This window comes from Populus trichocarpa, chromosome 18, assembly GCF_000002775.5.
Source record: "Populus trichocarpa isolate Nisqually-1 chromosome 18, P.trichocarpa_v4.1, whole genome shotgun sequence".
In the NCBI taxonomy this organism is placed as follows: Eukaryota; Viridiplantae; Streptophyta; class Magnoliopsida; order Malpighiales; family Salicaceae; genus Populus; species Populus trichocarpa.
In genome coordinates, this window is record NC_037302.2 from 325,001 (window position 1) to 344,836 (window position 19,836).

The 19,836-nt window shown below is 35.3% G+C and overlaps 2 protein-coding genes across 7 annotated transcripts in view; both read right to left on the reverse strand.

Annotated features, from left to right (window-relative positions):
- LOC18107550 (3-hydroxyisobutyryl-CoA hydrolase 1) overlaps positions 1-10,460 on the reverse strand; it is a 23,785-nt gene extending 13,325 nt beyond the window's left edge. The window contains exon 1 of the mRNA XM_052449091.1: positions 10,365-10,460. The gene's annotated coding sequence lies outside the window, so the exon portion shown is untranslated. The remainder of the gene's footprint in view (positions 1-10,364) is intronic.
- LOC18107591 (3-hydroxyisobutyryl-CoA hydrolase 1) overlaps positions 1-18,711 on the reverse strand; it is an 18,813-nt gene extending 102 nt beyond the window's left edge. The window contains exons 1-15 of one of the 6 annotated variants that reach the window (XM_052449093.1): positions 18,544-18,711; positions 18,198-18,301; positions 17,855-17,935; positions 17,368-17,436; positions 17,140-17,203; positions 3,310-3,389; positions 3,107-3,190; positions 1,698-1,782; positions 1,345-1,430; positions 998-1,119; positions 838-898; positions 640-738; positions 437-538; positions 303-344; positions 1-223 (exon numbers count right to left, since the gene is read on the reverse strand). The exon at positions 1-223 is cut by the window's left edge and continues 102 nt beyond it. In XM_052449093.1, the coding sequence (XP_052305053.1) occupies positions 86-223; positions 303-344; positions 437-538; positions 640-738; positions 838-898; positions 998-1,119; positions 1,345-1,430; positions 1,698-1,782; positions 3,107-3,190; positions 3,310-3,389; positions 17,140-17,203; positions 17,368-17,436; positions 17,855-17,935; positions 18,198-18,236 (1,152 nt within the window). In that variant the 5' untranslated portion in view covers positions 18,237-18,301; positions 18,544-18,711 and the 3' untranslated portion in view covers positions 1-85. Of the gene's footprint in view, positions 224-302; positions 345-436; positions 539-639; positions 739-837; positions 899-997; positions 1,120-1,344; positions 1,431-1,697; positions 1,783-3,106; positions 3,191-3,309; positions 3,390-13,566; positions 13,892-13,970; positions 14,013-14,104; positions 14,207-14,307; positions 14,407-14,505; positions 14,567-14,665; positions 14,788-15,012; positions 15,099-15,365; positions 15,451-16,774; positions 16,859-16,977; positions 17,058-17,139; positions 17,204-17,367; positions 17,437-17,854; positions 17,936-18,197; positions 18,302-18,543 lie in introns of those variants that run through there. The other 5 variants (XM_052449096.1, XM_052449097.1, XM_052449095.1 and 2 more) reach the window with 5 other exon arrangements.
- Positions 18,712-19,836: the final 1,125 nt, after the last annotated feature.

The window sequence follows — 19,836 nt, forward strand, 5'->3', positions numbered from 1 at the left end:
TTCTATTATCAGCTTGAAACGTTATATTCAATCACCAGCTTATGGAGAAAGATAGTCCTGATCACCCCCTAAAGCTTTTCTAGTTTCAAAGTTTTGGCCTCATGGTATCAACTAAGTTGGATCTGGTAGGAAGTTGAAGGGGTTCCATGTCATCTTCATCGACTCTGGAGAAATATCGGCCCAGCATTTCATCGGTCACTAGCTCTAACTTTGAAGGCTCCCACTGTTAAAAACAAGAGAAGTGAATTACATTACAGTTTGTGATTTTTAAGAAAACATATCAAGCATAGTACAATATGTACCTTGGGATTCTTGTCTTTGTCCAGTAAGATGGCCCTAATTCCCTGCAAGAAAACCCTGTGATTAGAGACGAATAGTCATCGCATTATGTTCTTATTATCGAAGTTATGTTCTTATCATTCCTCTAATTAATTACCTCATAAAAATCATTGCTAACTGTTCTTCTCAAAATGTGGCAAACAATAGTACATTCCTGGATGAGGCATTGCTCAAGTCCTTGCTTGCGGCCCTCTCTAATCTAATCCACACATGAAAAGTTATTTCTGGATTTTAAAGATTGTAATTGAAAAAAAATATTAACTCAAGTAAAAGATCAGAAATCACTTAAATCATTCATACCGATCTAAGGGAAATTTTGAGGCTGGTTGGACAGGCTGACTTCATCCAGTTGATTGCATCAAGAATCCACTTTTCTGATTCAGTTCCTGCCTCACTCTCCTAAAACAAGTCAAGCAGGTATCATACTTATGGCATTCCTAACCGAGACTTTCTACACTAAGTTTAGGTGAGAAAAAGGTGCTTCTGTGATATGCTCACCAGTGATGACAGTATTTCTTCAACTGTTGTTCTCGAGAAACATTTGTTGATGATCTCCAGTCTATTTAATGATTAAGTATTCAAATTCAGGATGGATGTTAACAGACACTAGTAGATATTGATAAAAGCAGCACAAAATTTTCAGGGACCTGAACATTACCTGCTAAAAGCACCATGCTGTTTAACATTTGGTTTGTGCATAAATTTGCTGATGATCTCAGAAATTGTTTTCGTATCAGTAGAAGTTACTTCAACTAGTGCAGTTTCCAACAAACGGACATCCTACGACAAAAAAAAAAAAAAAAGAGAAAAAATTATGCAATCCTCTGATGGTAAATAAGAGAACATTCACGATAAAATAACTATCACCGCAGCAAAAAAAAAACTGATGTTAGAGAGGATATCTGATGCAGATCAAGAGATTTCTGAATATTCTGTGAGGCAACTGCTTTTCTGTGTAACCATTTAATGGTAAATATAATTGAGCACAATTCTAAGAGGCATTACCTTTGCGAGCATAAAATGAGTCGCAAGGCCACATTCAACCATTTCTGCTCCTCTAATCTTAGCTCCAGTAAGTCCCAAATATTCACCTATATAGCATTTTTAATGAATTAGAATAAGTACATAAAGCACTGAATCAGAATCTTCAAGGATAAATTAACTTGCTAACGAATAAAGGAAAAAGAAAAATAATCTTTCTTTTTCCATGATGCATTGATCAATTTTTATCTTACTTCTCAAAAAACACGCGGAGTTCATGAATATTCAGAAGTTTGTACACTCGGAGGGAAGATAAGAAGGCATGAAACTCTTTCCAAACATTAGTAAAGTAGATAGAGTAACAAATAGGTAGTTACCAAAAAATCCAGGGAGCCTGGAAAGGAAATATGATGACCCAACATCAGTAAAATGTCCTATTGCGGTCTCTGGCATAGCGAACACCTATGTAAGTTCATGTAACAACCAAGCACCATTACTTCTGCACTGTACAAATGAGATGAACATGCAGATGCTTCTAATATCATTTCGTTTTTTATATATATATATATATATATATATGAAAGACGAGAATTTTATTTTTTCATCACGAAATATGAAGATTCGATGAGTTAGCTTTCTTTGAACAACTGAAGAAACATTAATTCATGAAAAGAAGACAGCCCTTCCTCAACAAATACATGCATCCTATGCTATCCAGGCTGCCTCCATCATCACCTTGAGTTATCTGATTTAGCTAAGGTTGATAAATTATCCTACAACAACTTAATCTCCGAAACAATGATAAAAAAAAAAAACCTCCCGCTGAATCATGAAAGTATAATTATAATTTGTTGCACTTCAAACTCTTCATCTGATTATCCTCAAGATTTTTAGTAAATCTCAAAATAAAGAACATCAAGTTTCTGTGATCATTCCACTGTTCTACAGTACCTTAAGTTTCTTTTCTCCTCAGCAGTATGTTTTAAGGCAATTAAGTATTTATATTATGAGACTTGGTTCCTGGCATAAGACAAAGTCCTTGTAGGAGGTCTTTGGCCATCTAGAGAAGACCATCAAATATTTTGTTTAATTATTTAAGTGATATGGTCGAGCTTGTAGAAATTATTCAAACTGAAAGTTTTTAGTATTTGAGTGAGGATTTGATACTCTTACATGGGAAAACTATAATGTTGACCTTATAAGTATTTTTATAGATTATTGAGATAAGTTTAGGTTTAAGAAGAAGTTTGATAGAGTTAGAACGAGTTAGCATCTTAATTAAAATGATGATAAAAAAGATTTAATTGTTAGATCGAGTTTAAATTTTTTCAGATAATTCTACAAGTAATTTTACTTAATTTAAATAATCATTGTGTCACTAATCGGATTGTTGTATCTTCCGTAATCAGGTTTCAAGCTCAGATGCTTCTGTTTAAGTCAATTTTGTTATTTATCCTATGTATTTTTGGATTTATGTTTTAATTTGGATTTATATTTAATTTCCTTATCATTTTTTTATTTCTAGTTGTTTTCTAATAAAGGTAGAATTTTCTGATCTGTTTATAAATTTTGAAAATCTCTTAAGGAGACAATCACCATATATATATAAATTTTAGATAACAAAATTACGAGTTTATGATTCACATCTACAACCATTTTTGCTAATTAAAATTTTTGTATTTTCTATATTATTGCTATCCTATTAGCAGCCATCACTAAGTTATTTAGAAACATCACTAAAACAAATCAACTCCCTATGTTTCCAATATGCAAAGCAGAAGCATACAGTGTTTTCAGTGACAATCCTGAAAGTTCCCTGCAGGGATAGCCCAGCACCTCCTCCCATCACGATCCCATCAATAATTGCAACCTTCAAATATCCAATTGCATTTATCAAAATCAAATGAAGATGACAAGAGTAAAGAAATATGTGAGATAATTATTGGCTTTGCTGGTTTGCATAATGATAGAGCCATATAACTTCTATACCACAGGCTTTCCATATGTTGCAACCAAGTAGTCCAACATGATTTGTTTCTTGTAAAAATTTGTCCCATAGCTCCAATGCCCTGTTTCATCCAAGGAGATAAACATTAACGGCACCAAACATTTTCCAATTACTTTTAAATTTTCTTAGAAGATGATTTTCACCTGCAACCATACAAGTATATGATGCCAAGACATCACCACCAGCACAAAATGCTTTTCCATTCCCCTGCATGAGATTTAGTTCAATGTGATGTCTGAGCTAGATGATAATGGCATCGGCAGAGACAACTGAATAAATCATATGGAGTAGAATCATGTTCTGATGTCTAACCACGTGCAACTTAATTAGAGGTTGAGAATTCCAGCACATTCCTAAATCAACTTTTTTACCTTCAATATCACAATTTTGACTTTAGGATCAACCTCGTAAGCTTTCAACTCCTTGATCATCTGACAGGTCTGCCAACAAAATTAATAACAGGAGTTAATGGTCTAGTTTTTATCATTTAGCAGCTTATTGATAAAGAAAGTTGCCATTGAAAGTAAAAAAGAAATAATGTATATTTCACTCGGCTTCGAAAAGCATTCAACGTTGGTGATGCTTTAGCTAAAGCTGGTGCCTCTAGATCAGAAGATTTTATGCCATGGCTTTGAATCTTGTTTTTATCTGCTGGCACTACTTATTTCACCACCCTGTTTTGTCATCTTTGTTTATTTTTATGCTTGAGAGAAACTTGTGTGTTTCTGATGAGTACCGTTTCCTGATTTCTTTTAGTGAAATGTGCCATCCTTTATGAGAAGAAAAGAAGCTAGAAAACGAAGGGCAAAAGTACAAGTGTGATTCGTAAATAAATTAGAAAAATCAATTTAAGCATACCATGTGATAGGTGAGGCTGTTTAACTTGTGTGGTCTGTTCAGTATCACCTTCTTCACACATGAATTTCCTTCGAACAGCACCTAGATCAGGATACAAATCCTATGAAGAAATTAAATATTTCTTGGCTGCCCTTGTACAAGCTTAGAGAAAAAGCTTTTCATTCCATTTTGTTGATATGCATGAACATAAATTAAGAGCATTGCGATGAACAGTTAGCAAGAGCACCAAGAAGGAAACTTTGGCCTGTTGGTATCTTCAATTTCTTGTATTTTTCTTCATGCATTTTCCATTTTCCATTTATCGCAAGAAATGTAGCGCAAAAGAGAAGAAAATGGGAAGTACCTGGTCAACATCTTTGTCGAAGCAGTGACGGATAGCCATTAGAGATATAAATCCGCTCTCTTGGTTCCAAGATACAAGTTAGCAAACAAGCCTTCTTATTGTTGGGAAAACTAGGGACAACTAACCGGATCAATTCAGCGGAATACAATTCACAATTCACAAGTCCCAATCCTTTTTCCCTCTTTGTGCAGTAAAAAACAGAATCAAACAATGAACAAATATAATGCAACAATCACACAAATCAACACCAAGATTTTTACGTTGAAAACCCGATGCGGGAAAAACCACGGGACCGGAGTCCACCTAAAAACTTCCACTATCACAAATAATGGGTTCACAATAGTTCTTCCTCAGATTCAACTAAGGGCTACAACATATATATCATCAAGAACAACTTATTCTCGGATTACAACAAGATTAAAGAGAGTAATGTTAGAGAAAAGCTCACAACACTGACAGCCCCGTTTTCTGTCAAAACGACCAGCTTCCACACCACCAATCTTCAATCCAACCGTTCAGAATGAAGAGAAACGTGTCTAGACGCTGCTGTCCAAATCTCAGCCCGATCCAACGGTGAACGAACTGGAAATCGAAGAAAGAAGACAGACTGCTCTGCTGCCTCCTCTTCTTTCTTTCTCTCGGTTTTTCTTTGCTCTCTCGTTCAAATTTTGCTACTGCCATCTATAGTAGCCGGACATTTAATTTAAACCAAAGAGGCAGCCAGCTGCCTCCTTAATTAATGTGGTGGTCCCCCCATCACATGGTGCGGGACCACACAACAAATCTCCCCCTCACGCACCATGGGAGGAATTCGTCATACTGGCGATCAACATGTAAGCTTCAATTTAGGAGGCTCTGACAAGCCTGCCTCCCTTCTGCAAAACTCAAACTTCTCTCTCGGTAGAGGTTTGGTCATCATGTCTGACACGTTGTTATCGGTATGGATCTTCTCAACAACAAATGACTTCATCTCCATAGCATCTCGAATCCATTGATATCTAACCTCAATGTGCTTTGATCGAGAGTGAAAAGTAGGATGCTTACTGAGATGGATTGCACTTTGACTATCACAGTGCAACACAAAGTTCTCTTGAACTAGGCCAAGTTCATGTAGGAACTTCTTCATCCATAACAACTCTTTGCCCCCTTCAGTAAGAGCAATATATTCAGCCTCTGTAGTGGATAATGCAACACATTTTTGCAGCCTTGATTGCCATGAGACTGCTCCCCCTGCAAACTTCATCAAGTATCCTGATGTGGACTTTCTAGAATCAACATCACCAGCCATATCTGTATCTGTGTATCCATCCAACACAGGTTTATCATTACCAAAACATAAGCTGAAACTAGAAGTACCTTTGAGATACCTGAGTATCTATTTCACTGCTGACCAGTGTTCTTTACCAGGATTGGAGAGGAACCGACTAACCACACCAACTGCATGAGCTATATCCGGCCTTGTGCAAACCATGGCATACATCAAGCTACCAACTGCGGATGCATAAGGAACCTTTTTCATCTCATCTCTTTCTTCATCACTTGAAGGACACTGCTTAGAACTTAGTTTAAAGTGGCTTGCAAGTGGAGAACAAACCGGTTTGGAGTTGCTCATGTTGAATCTCTCAAGTACCTTTTGGACATATCTCTCTTGAGATAGCCAAAGTTTCTCCTTCTTCCTGTCACGTGTGATCTTCATGCCAAGAATCTATTTTGCCGGTCCTAAGTCTTTCATTGCAAAAGACTTGCTTAACTCTTCCTTCAACATCTGAATCTTCTTAGCATCATGACCAACAATCAACATATCATCTACATACAACAAGAGAATAATAAAGTTTCCATCTGGAAACCTTTTCATAAATACACAATGATCAGAAGTAGTCCTGTCATAACCATGATCCACCATGAAAGAATCAAAATTCTTATACCATTGTCTTGGAGCTTGCTTTAACCCATATAGGCTCTTTTTCAACTTGCAAACTAACTGCTCTTTGCCTTTTGCTTCAAACCCTTCAGGCTGCTCCATGTAGATTTCGTCATCTAAATCACCATGGAGAAAGGCAGTTTTCACATCAAGTTGCTCAACTTCAAGATTCAAACTAGCAGCTAAGCCAATCACAACTCGGATTGAAGACATCTTGACCACTGGTGAAAAGATTTCTTCAAAATCAATACCCTTCTTCTGACCGAAGCCTTTCACAACCAATCTTGCCTTGTACCTTGGTTGTGAGCAATGTTTATCAATTTTCAACCTGAACACCCATTTGTTTTTTAGTGCTCTCTTACCTTTAGGAAGCTTCACTAACTCAAAGGTATGGTTTTCATGCAAGGATTTCATCTCTTCTTGCATTGCTTGCAACCACTCACTTTTCTTCTCATGTGACATGGCTTCATCAAAGCATTCTGGCTCTCCCCCATCAGTAACTAGCACATACTCATGAGGAGAATATTTGGTGGAAGGTTGGCGAGGTCTGGTTGGCCTCCTCAATTGTGGCTCATCTGGAGCTTCCTGCATAACCTGTTCAGGAATAACATCAATATCATCATTAGCTGATTCAGGATCACCAACTAATGGCTCAACAAGAAAACCACCATTATCATCATTTTGCAAATCTCCCCCATGATTAGCAGGCATCAGAGGTAACTGTGGAGTAGGTCTTGGATTTGAATTAGATGGAATAAAAGTAGTAGACTCTGTTTTCTCCTTCTGTTCAAAGTCTTCAATGGTTTGATCTTCAAAGAAGATAACATCTCTGCTTCTCACAATTTTCTTCTCCTTTGGATCCCACAACCTATAGCCAAACTCATCATCTTCAGAGCCCAAGAAAATACACTGCTTTGTCTTGCTGTCAAGCTTAGACCTTTCATCCCTTGGAACATGTACAAATGCTCTGCATCCAAACACTCTCAAGTGTGCATAGGAAACATCCTTTCCTTTCCAAACTCTATCTGGAACATCAAACTCAAGAGGAACTGATGGAGAAAGGTTGATCATGGCAACTGCAGTCTTCATTGCCTCACCCCAAAAGGACTTAGGCAGCTTTGCATGAGAGAGCATACATCTAATTCTTTCAACAATGGTTCTGTTCATTCTCTCAGCCACTCCATTCTGTTGTGGAGTCTTAGGAACTGTCTTCTCCAACTTGATACCCTGTTCCCTGCAGTACTTCTCAAAAGGACCTCTGTATTCACCACCATTGTCTGCTCGAACACATTTCAGCTTTCTACCAGTTTCTCTTTCAACTCTGGCATGGAAATCCTTAAAGACATCAAGCACCTGATCTTTGGATTTCAAACAAGTGGCCCAAATCTTCCTGGAGTGATCATCAATAAAACTAACAAAGTACAATGCACCTCCAAGAGACTTATCAATCATAGAGCAAACATCAGTATGAACTAAATCAAGAACATGTGACCTTCTATGTGAAGGTGATCTTTGAAATGCAACTCTATGTTGTTTACCAACTAAACAATGAGTACATGTGTTCAAGTTCATACCTTTCAATGGAAGGTAGTTCTTCTTGGCAAGGATGCCAAGGCCTTTCTCACTCAAATGTCCAAGCCGCTTATGCCATAGATCAGTAGAGCAATCTTCAATTGCATTCACCTCCCCTTTGATCACCTTGGCTTGTGACATGTAGAGACCCATCTTCTTCCCTTTAGCAACAATTAGGGAATTTCTGGAGAGCTTCCATTTACCATCTCCAAAGTAATTGTGGTAGCCTTCTTCATCAAGAGTACCTGTAGAGATCAAATGTAGGCGCATATCAGGCACATGCCTAACATCTTTGAGTAGCAACTTGCACCCAGTATTGGTTTCCAACCAAATGTCTCCAATGCCCATAACACTAGCCATCCCTTGATTTCCCATCCTAACTTGACCAAAGTCACCAGCAGTGTAGGATGTGTAAAAATCACGTCGGGGTGTAACATGGTAAGAAGCTGCTGAATCTGCCACCCAGGTGGTATCTTGACATGCAAGATTAACACAACCATCATCACAAACAATGGCAACATCACCATCAAACACAACTGCAGCTGTACCATTCTCTTCATTCTTGTCTTCATCTCTACCCTTTTTATCTCTTTTATACTTTCTGCAATCTTTTTGCATATGTCCAGGCTTGTCACAATAATAACACTTGAAACCCTTCCTTGACTGAGATCTTCCTCTTGGCTTCCATTTGCCTTTTCTATTGCTGGATTCTCTATCTTGCTTGTCGTGAGAGAACCTGTTTTGACTTCTCCCTCAACTTTCTGTAACAAGTGCATGAGACTCGGAAATGCTTGTCCCTTTCCTCCTCTTCTCTTCATTGAGGATGCAATCCTTCACTGTTTTCAAAGTGTTCTTTCCATTCGGAGTAGAATTGCTAAGTGACACCACTAAAGTCTCCCAACTATCCGGCAATGAACTCAACAGGATTAATGCTTGCATTTCATCGGCTAACTCAAGGTTCATCAATGACAGCTGACTCAAGAACCCTTGGAATACATTTATATGCACTGAAGCATCTTCACCATCTCTATACTTCAAATTTACAAGGTCTCTAATTACAAAAACCTTGTTTTGTGCATTCTCCTTGGCAAAGGTTTCTTCTAACAGCTTCCACACTGTATAGCAGTCATGTTCTTGAGAAATATGATTAATGGACTTAGAAGATACCCATTTTCTAACATTAGCGGTAGCCTTTCTATTAAGTCCATTCCATTTTGCATCATCCATATCATCAGGCTTTATTCCTTTACAATCAATCGGCAAAGCCAAATCATTGCAATATAAGTGATCCTCCATCATTGTTTTCCATAGAAAATAATTTGAGGAAGTGAGCTTTATCATGCCCGAATCTTCCTTTTCCATTTTAACTGCACAAGAATTCAATCTACACAACCAAATGCTCTGATACCACTTTGTTGGGAAAACTAGGGACAACTAACCGGATCAATTCAGCGGAATACAATTCACAAGTCCCAATCCTTTTTCCCTCTTTGTGCAGTAAAAAACAGAATCAAACAATGAACAAATATAATGTAACAATCACACAAATCAACACCAAGATTTTTACGTGGAAAACCCGATGCGGGAAAAACCACGGGACCGGAGTCCACCTAAAAACTTCCACTATCACAAATAATGGGTTCACAATAATTCTTCCTCAGATTCAACTAAGGGCTAGAACATATATATCATCAAGAACAACTTATTCTCGGATTACAACAAGATTAAAGAGAGTAATGTTAGAGAAAAGCTCACAACACTGACAGCCCCGTTTTCTGTCAAAAAGACCAGCTTTCACACCACCAATCTTCAATCCAACCGTTCAGAATGAAGAGTAACGTGTCTAGAAGCTTCTGTCCAAATCTCAGCCCGATCCAACGGTGAACGCACTGGAAATCGAAGAAAGAAGACAGACTGCTCTGCTGCCTCCTCTTCTTTCTTTCTCTCGGTTTTTCTCTGCTCTCTCGTTCAAATTTTGCTACTGCCATCTACAGTAGCCGGACATTTAATTCAAACCAAAGAGGCAGCCAGCTGCCTCCTTAATTAATGTGGTGGTCCCCCCATCACATGGTGCGGGACCACACAACACTTATGAACACTAGCAACCACCATTAATCAAGTTAGGCAATCCCAGTACAGAATTTGCTAGTTCATTTAAAAAAACCAACTACAACCACGAGAATTCTTAAGAGCAATTTGCATGAAAACTTAAACAGACAGACGCATATATATACTCAGCTTGTCTTAATCAAGTTGGAGGCATTTGGGGCAAGTGGCAACCATCACAATCAAAGTAAACAATCCAACGCAAAAGGAATGATGAGTGCAAGCAAGAAGCAAACCTAATGAAACTCAACTAACTTCTATGACAATGTTTATGAAATCTGGTACTCGAGCAGGATAGCCACTTTTCTCACAGCCAGCCGTCTTCCACAAGAATGCAGGAAGTGATCAATGACCACTGCATTTTAAAATACTGCTAGCTTGGTTAGCAGCACATGCATGAGCTTCTTTATTGTAGTTGGTTGAGTATTTACCAGGGCAGATGGACTTAATGTTAGTTTAATGTAGCATGTATCAAATCGGTTGGTTATACATGATATTATTATATTAATATAAATATATATTTTTTAATTTATTTTTAATATTTATATAATATTATATTAGTAAAGATAAAGTTTATGTGACAAAAAAAACTTTGCAAAAGAAATTATAAAATTGTTATAATTATAAGATTCTTATTGCATTAAAGCACTGTTAATAAAATGTTCCCGATCGATGCATAGAACTAATATGTAGGTGTTTGTCATAAGACATGCACACTAAACTGATCTGTATGAGAATTTCATATCGAGAGATCACATATGTCTATGGAAAGGCTCACATGACGGTTGTGGAAGTTATCTTTAGACTTGAGATCACTAAGTTATCTTATATAGAGAATGTTATGCTCTGATACTGTTACATATTATCTTAATCGAGGTAACGAAAAGACAGACATTAAGTATAAAATGAACTATATGAAAGTACTTGAGTGACAAAGAGAAGATTCATCATCTTAGATGAATTAGAAAAAATATTTCATTTATTCTCAAATGATATTGACTAAAAAATCATTGGTCAAGATGGAATGCGATTTAAAAAGAGTTTTAAATTTTATTCAAATGATCAATGACTATTATGTAGAGAACAAATATGATTTAATATGGCAGACATACTTCATGCTTTAATGTTAAATCAGAACACTATTGATGAAAGGATATTAATTACATTGAGAAACCGGTCACTGAAAGGTTATGTCAAACTACTAATGATTTTTTTTAATATTTGGGGATCATGACACGTTGCTAGACAATGCACTTGATATTCAACTATAAATTAATCAATTGTTGAATTGATAATAAATTAATTTATTTAATTCTATTTAATTAGAATTATAATTTATAGTTGGGCCAACATATTAGGAGCCTAATGAGTCATACACATTAAGAATCATTAGTTAAAAATTAAACTATGATGATTTAATTAAGTATGACTTGATTAAAATATATTTTAAAAATTAAGAACTAGAATATAATTAATACATGTATTATATTTTTAGACCTAGAAAAATCAAATAAAATCTTGGTTGAGTTAATTTCTAAAATTATCCTGAATTAATATATGGATATTATTTAGTGGGCAAATTAATTAATATTTTACTAATTTATAGGATTTTTCATATTTTTCTATAAATAGTAAACTATATATTTTACTAATTTATAGGATTTTTCATATTTTTCTATAAATAGTAAACTATATCTCTTATTTTTATAAGGTTGTACGTAAAGCATAAAAACTATATAAATTACGGAATAAAAAATTAACAATTTAGACGTCACAATCCATTCCAAGCTCTCATTGACTTTGTGTGTGTCTGGCAGTCCAAATTCCAAGCTCTCATATTTAGGGGGGAGTATCAAATGGAAGTGCAGACTCTAGAATATGACTTTCCTTAAATAAATTTGGATTCCAGTAGATATTATTCACAAACTGCACCAAACAATAAAACAAGATGTGAATTAGATTTAAGTGGTATAATTAATTTTGGGTCGAAATAGCGATGAACGCCTAGAAGCTGAAGATATGACTCCAAGAAATGCTTCTCCAAGAAATACTTTGCTTGAGCTAGAGTATCTCATTACTAATGTATCAAACCAATCATGTTCTTGACTTAGTATTTGACTGAGTAAAAAAATTATCACATCGTAACACTAGAGATACACAAGTTCTTCATTAAGGAGAAGTTGGATAGAAAATTATGGAGTTGCCAAAGATCAAATTTGATAATCTGGCATTCCACCAAAACAGTTTCAAGTGTAGTGTTTTTAAACAGGTTGTGCATGAATGACATTTATGCACCAACTTGAAAAGGAGTGCTGAGATTTTCTGATTTCTTGTTTAGATATTTAAAGTTAATTTCCTTAGGTTTCTATTTTTATATTTAATTAGTTTTGTAAATTAACTTATTAGTTTTGTATGTATACTGTGTATCTTTCTCAATATTTCCAATAAAAAAATCAGAAGAGTATTTTCTTAAGCACAACCTAGTCAAGAAGCTAGCCAGAAATTAAAGAAATAAAAGAGTTCTAAAAAGTACATTTATATATATACATCATGTGTGATCGCTGAGGCTGTTTAATTTCTGTGGTCTGTTCAATGTCACCTAGCTAGAGGATGCAAATCTTTACTTGGCTGTCATCACGCATTTCAAATTGCGAGTGAATTTTGCAGCAGGGAATTTGCAGCAGGGAACAGAGAATGGAGAGTGCACGTACCTGATTAACATCTTTCTCGAAGCAACGGGGGCCGGCCATAACCATTAAATTTTGAGATACAAATAATGATCTACTCTCTCTGTTCCATATGAACACAGGTCGGCAAACGAGCCTTTCTATAATTCATAAACACTGGCAACCACCAGAAAACAACAGACTGTCCATTTCTTTGTGCAGCCATGCACATATAATTAACGTGTCATATTGACAACGTAGTACAAAGAATTGCCTACCACTGATAAAGTAGTTCTGAATCTGCCTTGAGTATGGTTTTCTTTTTTTTAAATAATAGCACAGTAGTAATTTGAAAGTTTTTGCAAATAACGCAATTTAAAAAAATAATTGAAGAAATTTTTTCGCTTGATGTTGCGATAAGAAAGAAACAAGTTTTTTTGAAAAAAATTATAATTTTTTTAGTCAAGTTTTTAAGAAAGAATTTTTAGCAATACCATGTAAAAATATAATGTGTGTTAATTAACCTAATATTTTCAAAATTATAGATGTGAGACCATCACATTTTCCCTTCTTAAATGTGCGATGTTCCCATCGAGCTCTAAAATTCTAGAGATGGCCCTCACCCTCTCTAAGGGTATATTACTTTGTCTAACACCACGGTTTCAATGCAGTATGATGATATTTTGGTCCAAAGTTTTGGTGCTTAGACAGGAAAGATCATGGCAACAATATAAAGTGTCGAAACTGGGGGGGAGGCATGAAAAACAGAATGTTCTCCAACGGAAATCAAGAGTGCATTGTTTGATTAAGACATCGTTCATTATTGTTGATGCAACAGAACAAGTCCTTGATCCAATAAGACAAGAGAGAGCTGTTCTATTATCAGCTTGAAACGTTATATTCAATCACCAGCTTATGGAGAAAGATAGTCCTGATCACCCCCTAAAGCTTTTCTAGTTTCAAAGTTTTGGCCTCATGGTATCAACTAAGTTGGATCTGGTAGGAAGTTGAAGGGATTCCATGTCATCTTCATCGACTCTGGAGAAATATCGGCCCAGCATTTCATCGGTCACTAGCTCTAACTTTGAAGGCTCCCACTGTTAAAAACAAGAGAAGTGAATTACATTACAGTTTGTGATTTTTAAGAAAACATATCAAGCATAGTACAATATGTACCTTGGGATTCTTGTCTTTGTCCAGTAAGATGGCCCTAATTCCCTGCAAGAAAACCCTGTGATTAGAGACGAATAGTCATCGCATTATGTTCTTATTATCGAAGTTATGTTCTTATCATTCCTCTAATTAATTACCTCATAAAAATCATTGCTAACTGTTCTTCTCAAAATGTGGCAAACAATAGTACATTCCTGGATGAGGCATTGCTCAAGTCCTTGCTTGCGGCCCTCTCTAATCTAATCCACACATGAAAAGTTATTTCTGGATTTTAAAGATTGTAATTGAAAAAAAATATTAACTCAAGTAAAAGATCAGAAATCACTTAAATCATTCATACCGATCTAAGGGAAATTTTGAGGCTGGTTGGACAGGCTGACTTCATCCAGTTGATTGCATCAAGAATCCACTTTTCTGATTCAGTTCCTGCCTCACTCTCCTAAAACAAGTCAAGCAGGTATCATACTTATGGCATTCCTAACCGAGACTTTCTACACTAAGTTTAGGTGAGAAAAAGGTGCTTCTGTGATATGCTCACCAGTGATGACAGTATTTCTTCAACTGTTGTTCTCGAGAAACATTTGTTGATGATCTCCAGTCTATTTAATGATTAAGTATTCAAATTCAGGATGGATGTTAACAGACACTAGTAGATATTGATAAAAGCAGCACAAAATTTTCAGGGACCTGAACATTACCTGCTAAAAGCACCATGCTGTTTAACATTTGGTTTGTGCATAAATTTGCTGATGATCTCAGAAATTGTTTTCGTATCAGTAGAAGTTACTTCAACTAGTGCAGTTTCCAACAAACGGACATCCTACGACAAAAAATAAAAAAAAAGAGAAAAAATTATGCAATCCTCTGATGGTAAATAAGAGAACATTCACGATAAAATAACTATCACCGCAGCAAAAAAAAAACTGATGTTAGAGAGGATATCTGATGCAGATCAAGAGATTTCTGAATATTCTGTGAGGCAACTGCTTTTCTGTGTAACCATTTAATGGTAAATATAATTGAGCACAATTCTAAGAGGCATTACCTTTGCGAGCATAAAATGAGTCGCAAGGCCACATTCAACCATTTCTGCTCCTCTAATCTTAGCTCCAGTAAGTCCCAAATATTCACCTATATAGCATTTTTAATGAATTAGAATAAGTACATAAAGCACTGAATCAGAATCTTCAAGGATAAATTAACTTGCTAACGAATAAAGGAAAAAGAAAAATAATCTTTCTTTTTCCATGATGCATTGATCAATTTTTATCTTACTTCTCAAAAAACACGCGGAGTTCATGAATATTCAGAAGTTTGTACACTCGGAGGGAAGATAAGAAGGCATGAAACTCTTTCCAAACATTAGTAAAGTAGATAGAGTAACAAATAGGTAGTTACCAAAAAATCCAGGGAGCCTGGAAAGGAAATATGATGACCCAACATCAGTAAAATGTCCTATTGCGGTCTCTGGCATAGCGAACACCTATGTAAGTTCATGTAACAACCAAGCACCATTACTTCTGCACTGTACAAATGAGATGAACATGCAGATGCTTCTAATATCATTTCGTTTTTTATATATATATATATATATATATATGAAAGACGAGAATTTTATTTTTTCATCACGAAATATGAAGATTCGATGAGTTAGCTTTCTTTGAACAACTGAAGAAACATTAATTCATGAAAAGAAGACAGCCCTTCCTCAACAAATACATGCATCCTATGCTATCCAGGCTGCCTCCATCATCACCTTGAGTTATCTGATTTAGCTAAGGTTGATAAATTATCCTACAACAACTTAATCTCCGAAACAATGATAAAAAAAAAAAACCTCCCGCTGAATCATGAAAGTATAATTATAATTTGTTGCACTTCAAACTCTTCATCTGATTATCCTCAAGATTTTTAGTAAATCTCAAAATAAAGAACATCAAGTTTCTGTGATCATTCCACTGTTCTACAGTACCTTAAGTTTCTTTTCTCCTCAGCAGTATGTTTTAAGGCAATTAAGTATTTATATTATGAGACTTGGTTCCTGGCATAAGACAAAGTCCTTGTAGGAGGTCTTTGGCCATCTAGAGAAGACCATCAAATATTTTGTTTAATTATTTAAGTGATATGGTCGAGCTTGTAGAAATTATTCAAACTGAAAGTTTTTAGTATTTGAGTGAGGATTTGATACTCTTACATGGGAAAACTATAATGTTGACCTTATAAGTATTTTTATAGATTATTGAGATAAGTTTAGGTTTAAGAAGAAGTTTGATAGAGTTAGAACGAGTTAGCATCTTAATTAAAATGATGATAAAAAAGATTTAATTGTTAGATCGAGTTTAAATTTTTTCAGATAATTCTACAAGTAATTTTACTTAATTTAAATAATCATTGTGTCACTAATCGGATTGTTGTATCTTCCGTAATCAGGTTTCAAGCTCAGATGCTTCTGTTTAAGTCAATTTTGTTATTTATCCTATGTATTTTTGGATTTATGTTTTAATTTGGATTTATATTTAATTTCCTTATCATTTTTTTATTTCTAGTTGTTTTCTAATAAAGGTAGAATTTTCTGATCTGTTTATAAATTTTGAAAATCTCTTAAGGAGACAATCACCATATATATATAAATTTTAGATAACAAAATTACGAGTTTATGATTCACATCTACAACCATTTTTGCTAATTAAAATTTTTGTATTTTCTATATTATTGCTATCCTATTAGCAGCCATCACTAAGTTATTTAGAAACATCACTAAAACAAATCAACTCCCTATGTTTCCAATATGCAAAGCAGAAGCATACAGTGTTTTCAGTGACAATCCTGAAAGTTCCCTGCAGGGATAGCCCAGCACCTCCTCCCATCACGATCCCATCAATAATTGCAACCTTCAAATATCCAATTGCATTTATCAAAATCAAATGAAGATGACAAGAGTAAAGAAATATGTGAGATAATTATTGGCTTTGCTGGTTTGCATAATGATAGAGCCATATAACTTCTATACCACAGGCTTTCCATATGTTGCAACCAAGTAGTCCAACATGATTTGTTTCTTGTAAAAATTTGTCCCATAGCTCCAATGCCCTGTTTCATCCAAGGAGATAAACATTAACGGCACCAAACATTTTCCAATTACTTTTAAATTTTCTTAGAAGATGATTTTCACCTGCAACCATACAAGTATATGATGCCAAGACATCACCACCAGCACAAAATGCTTTTCCATTCCCCTGCATGAGATTTAGTTCAATGTGATGTCTGAGCTAGATGATAATGGCATCGGCAGAGACAACTGAATAAATCATATGGAGTAGAATCATGTTCTGATGTCTAACCACGTGCAACTTAATTAGAGGTTGAGAATTCCAGCACATTCCTAAATCAACTTTTTTACCTTCAATATCACAATTTTGACTTTAGGATCAACCTCGTAAGCTTTCAACTCCTTGATCATCTGACAGGTCTGCCAACAAAATTAATAACAGGAGTTAATGGTCTAGTTTTTATCATTTAGCAGCTTATTGATAAAGAAAGTTGCCATTGAAAGTAAAAAAGAAATAATGTATATTTCACTCGGCTTCGAAAAGCATTCAACGTTGGTGATGCTTTAGCTAAAGCTGGTGCCTCTAGATCAGAAGATTTTATGCCATGGCTTTGAATCTTGTTTTTATCTGCTGGCACTACTTATTTCACCACCCTGTTTTGTCATCTTTGTTTATTTTTATGCTTGAGAGAAACTTGTGTGTTTCTGATGAGTACCGTTTCCTGATTTCTTTTAGTGAAATGTGCCATCCTTTATGAGAAGAAAAGAAGCTAGAAAACGAAGGGCAAAAGTACAAGTGTGATTCGTAAATAAATTAGAAAAATCAATTTAAGCATACCATGTGATAGGTGAGGCTGTTTAACTTGTGTGGTCTGTTCAGTATCACCTTCTTCACACATGAATTTCCTTCGAACAGCACCTAGATCAGGATACAAATCCTATGAAGAAATTAAATATTTCTTGGCTGCCCTTGTACAAGCTTAGAGAAAAAGCTTTTCATTCCATTTTGTTGATATGCATGAACATAAATTAAGAGCATTGCGATGAACAGTTAGCAAGAGCACCAAGAAGGAAACTTTGGCCTGTTGGTATCTTCAATTTCTTGTATTTTTCTTCATGCATTTTCCATTTTCCATTTATCGCAAGAAATGTAGCGCAAAAGAGAAGAAAATGGGAAGTACCTGGTCAACATCTTTGTCGAAGCAGTGACGGATAGCCATTAGAGATATAAATCCGCTCTCTTGGTTCCAAGATACAAGTTAGCAAACAAGCCTTCTTACAAACACTAGCAACCACCATTAATCAAGTTAGGCAATCCCAGTACAGAATCCCCTTGTTCATTTAGAAAAACCAACTACAACCACGAGAATTCTTAAGACCTATTTGCATGAACATTTAAACAGACAGACACACATATATACTCAGCTTGTCTTAATTAAGTTTGTCGGCATTTGGGGCAACTATCACAATCAAAGCAAACAATCCAATGCAAATGGAATGATATATGAGTGCAAGCAAGAAGCAAACCTAATGAAACTCAACCAACTTCTGCGGCAATGTTTACGAAATCTGGTCCTCAAGCAGGATAGCTACTTTTCTCACAGCCAACCCTGTCTTCCACAAGAATGTAGGAAGTGAACAATGACAACTGCATTTTAAAGTACTGCTAGATTGATTGTTAACAATGCATGGGCTCCGTTATTGTAGTGGGTTAGGCATTTATGAGGGCAGATAGACTGAAGTCACAGATTCCTACGCATGTGAACTGCAAAGTTTTTCATAGGCAAAGAAAAAGGTTGCTTTATCAATATTGATTTCTCTTCTTTCCATTTTTGGCTTGCGAATTAATAGCCATATTAATTTAAACCAAGTTCTCCACCAAAAACATTGATTTTGAACCTAGGTAGCATCTATCGTGTCATGTCATGTCAGGATGGATCATTAACAAATTACACACACCAAGCATGGGTTGGATTGAAAGAAAAGGAATTTAAATGAAAAAAACGCTAAATATGGATTACGTGCCATAAATATAAAAAAATTGTACTTTAGCTTTTAAACTTAAAAAATAACATATATTATATAATTTTGGTATCTCGATACTTTTAAAATTTAATTTTGATATAATTTTTTTTTTAATATTTTTTAATTCCTAGTTGAGAGAGGAGAGAGAGAGAGGTCATTGAATTCTATCGATAAAGAGAGAAACATGTCGTTTACATCGATTTAAGCTACCAAAACAAATGATATTTGTGTTAAATTGTTTCTTTTGATGAGGAGAGTTCATATCAAGTGTTTTTTTTTTTTTTTTTACCTTTAAAGTTCTTGAAAAAACATATTTGAGTTCAAATTGATTTTTTATTTAAGGTTGATTTTGGTATTTTGGATGGTATTTTGGTTTTTTTAGGCCATGGATAGGTTTATCATGGTCTTAAAGTATTTTGTAGGTCTTTTTAGGTCAAAATGGGTTGAAAACGAATTTTTAGGTAAAAAAAAACTTAAGCCCTGATTTTCCAGTCATTACAATGGCTAAAATATAGACAAGATCAGATAATGCATTGTTTGCCTCAGCAAGAGAGGTATCATCTGTTTTTTTTTTTTTCAAAAGAAAATTGGGGTGGATGACATGTCATGCACCCCAAATGCAGCAAGAAAAAATAAAAGCTCATTCGCGCAAGCCCTAACAAAATAGGCCAAGCGAGCTACCCTAGCTTGTTAGGCCCGACATCACCTTACCTTTTTTTTTCTTTTCTATTTTTTTTCCAAATAATTCTTCTTCTTATATGAAAATATTTATATTTAGATTAATACCCGTTTCCT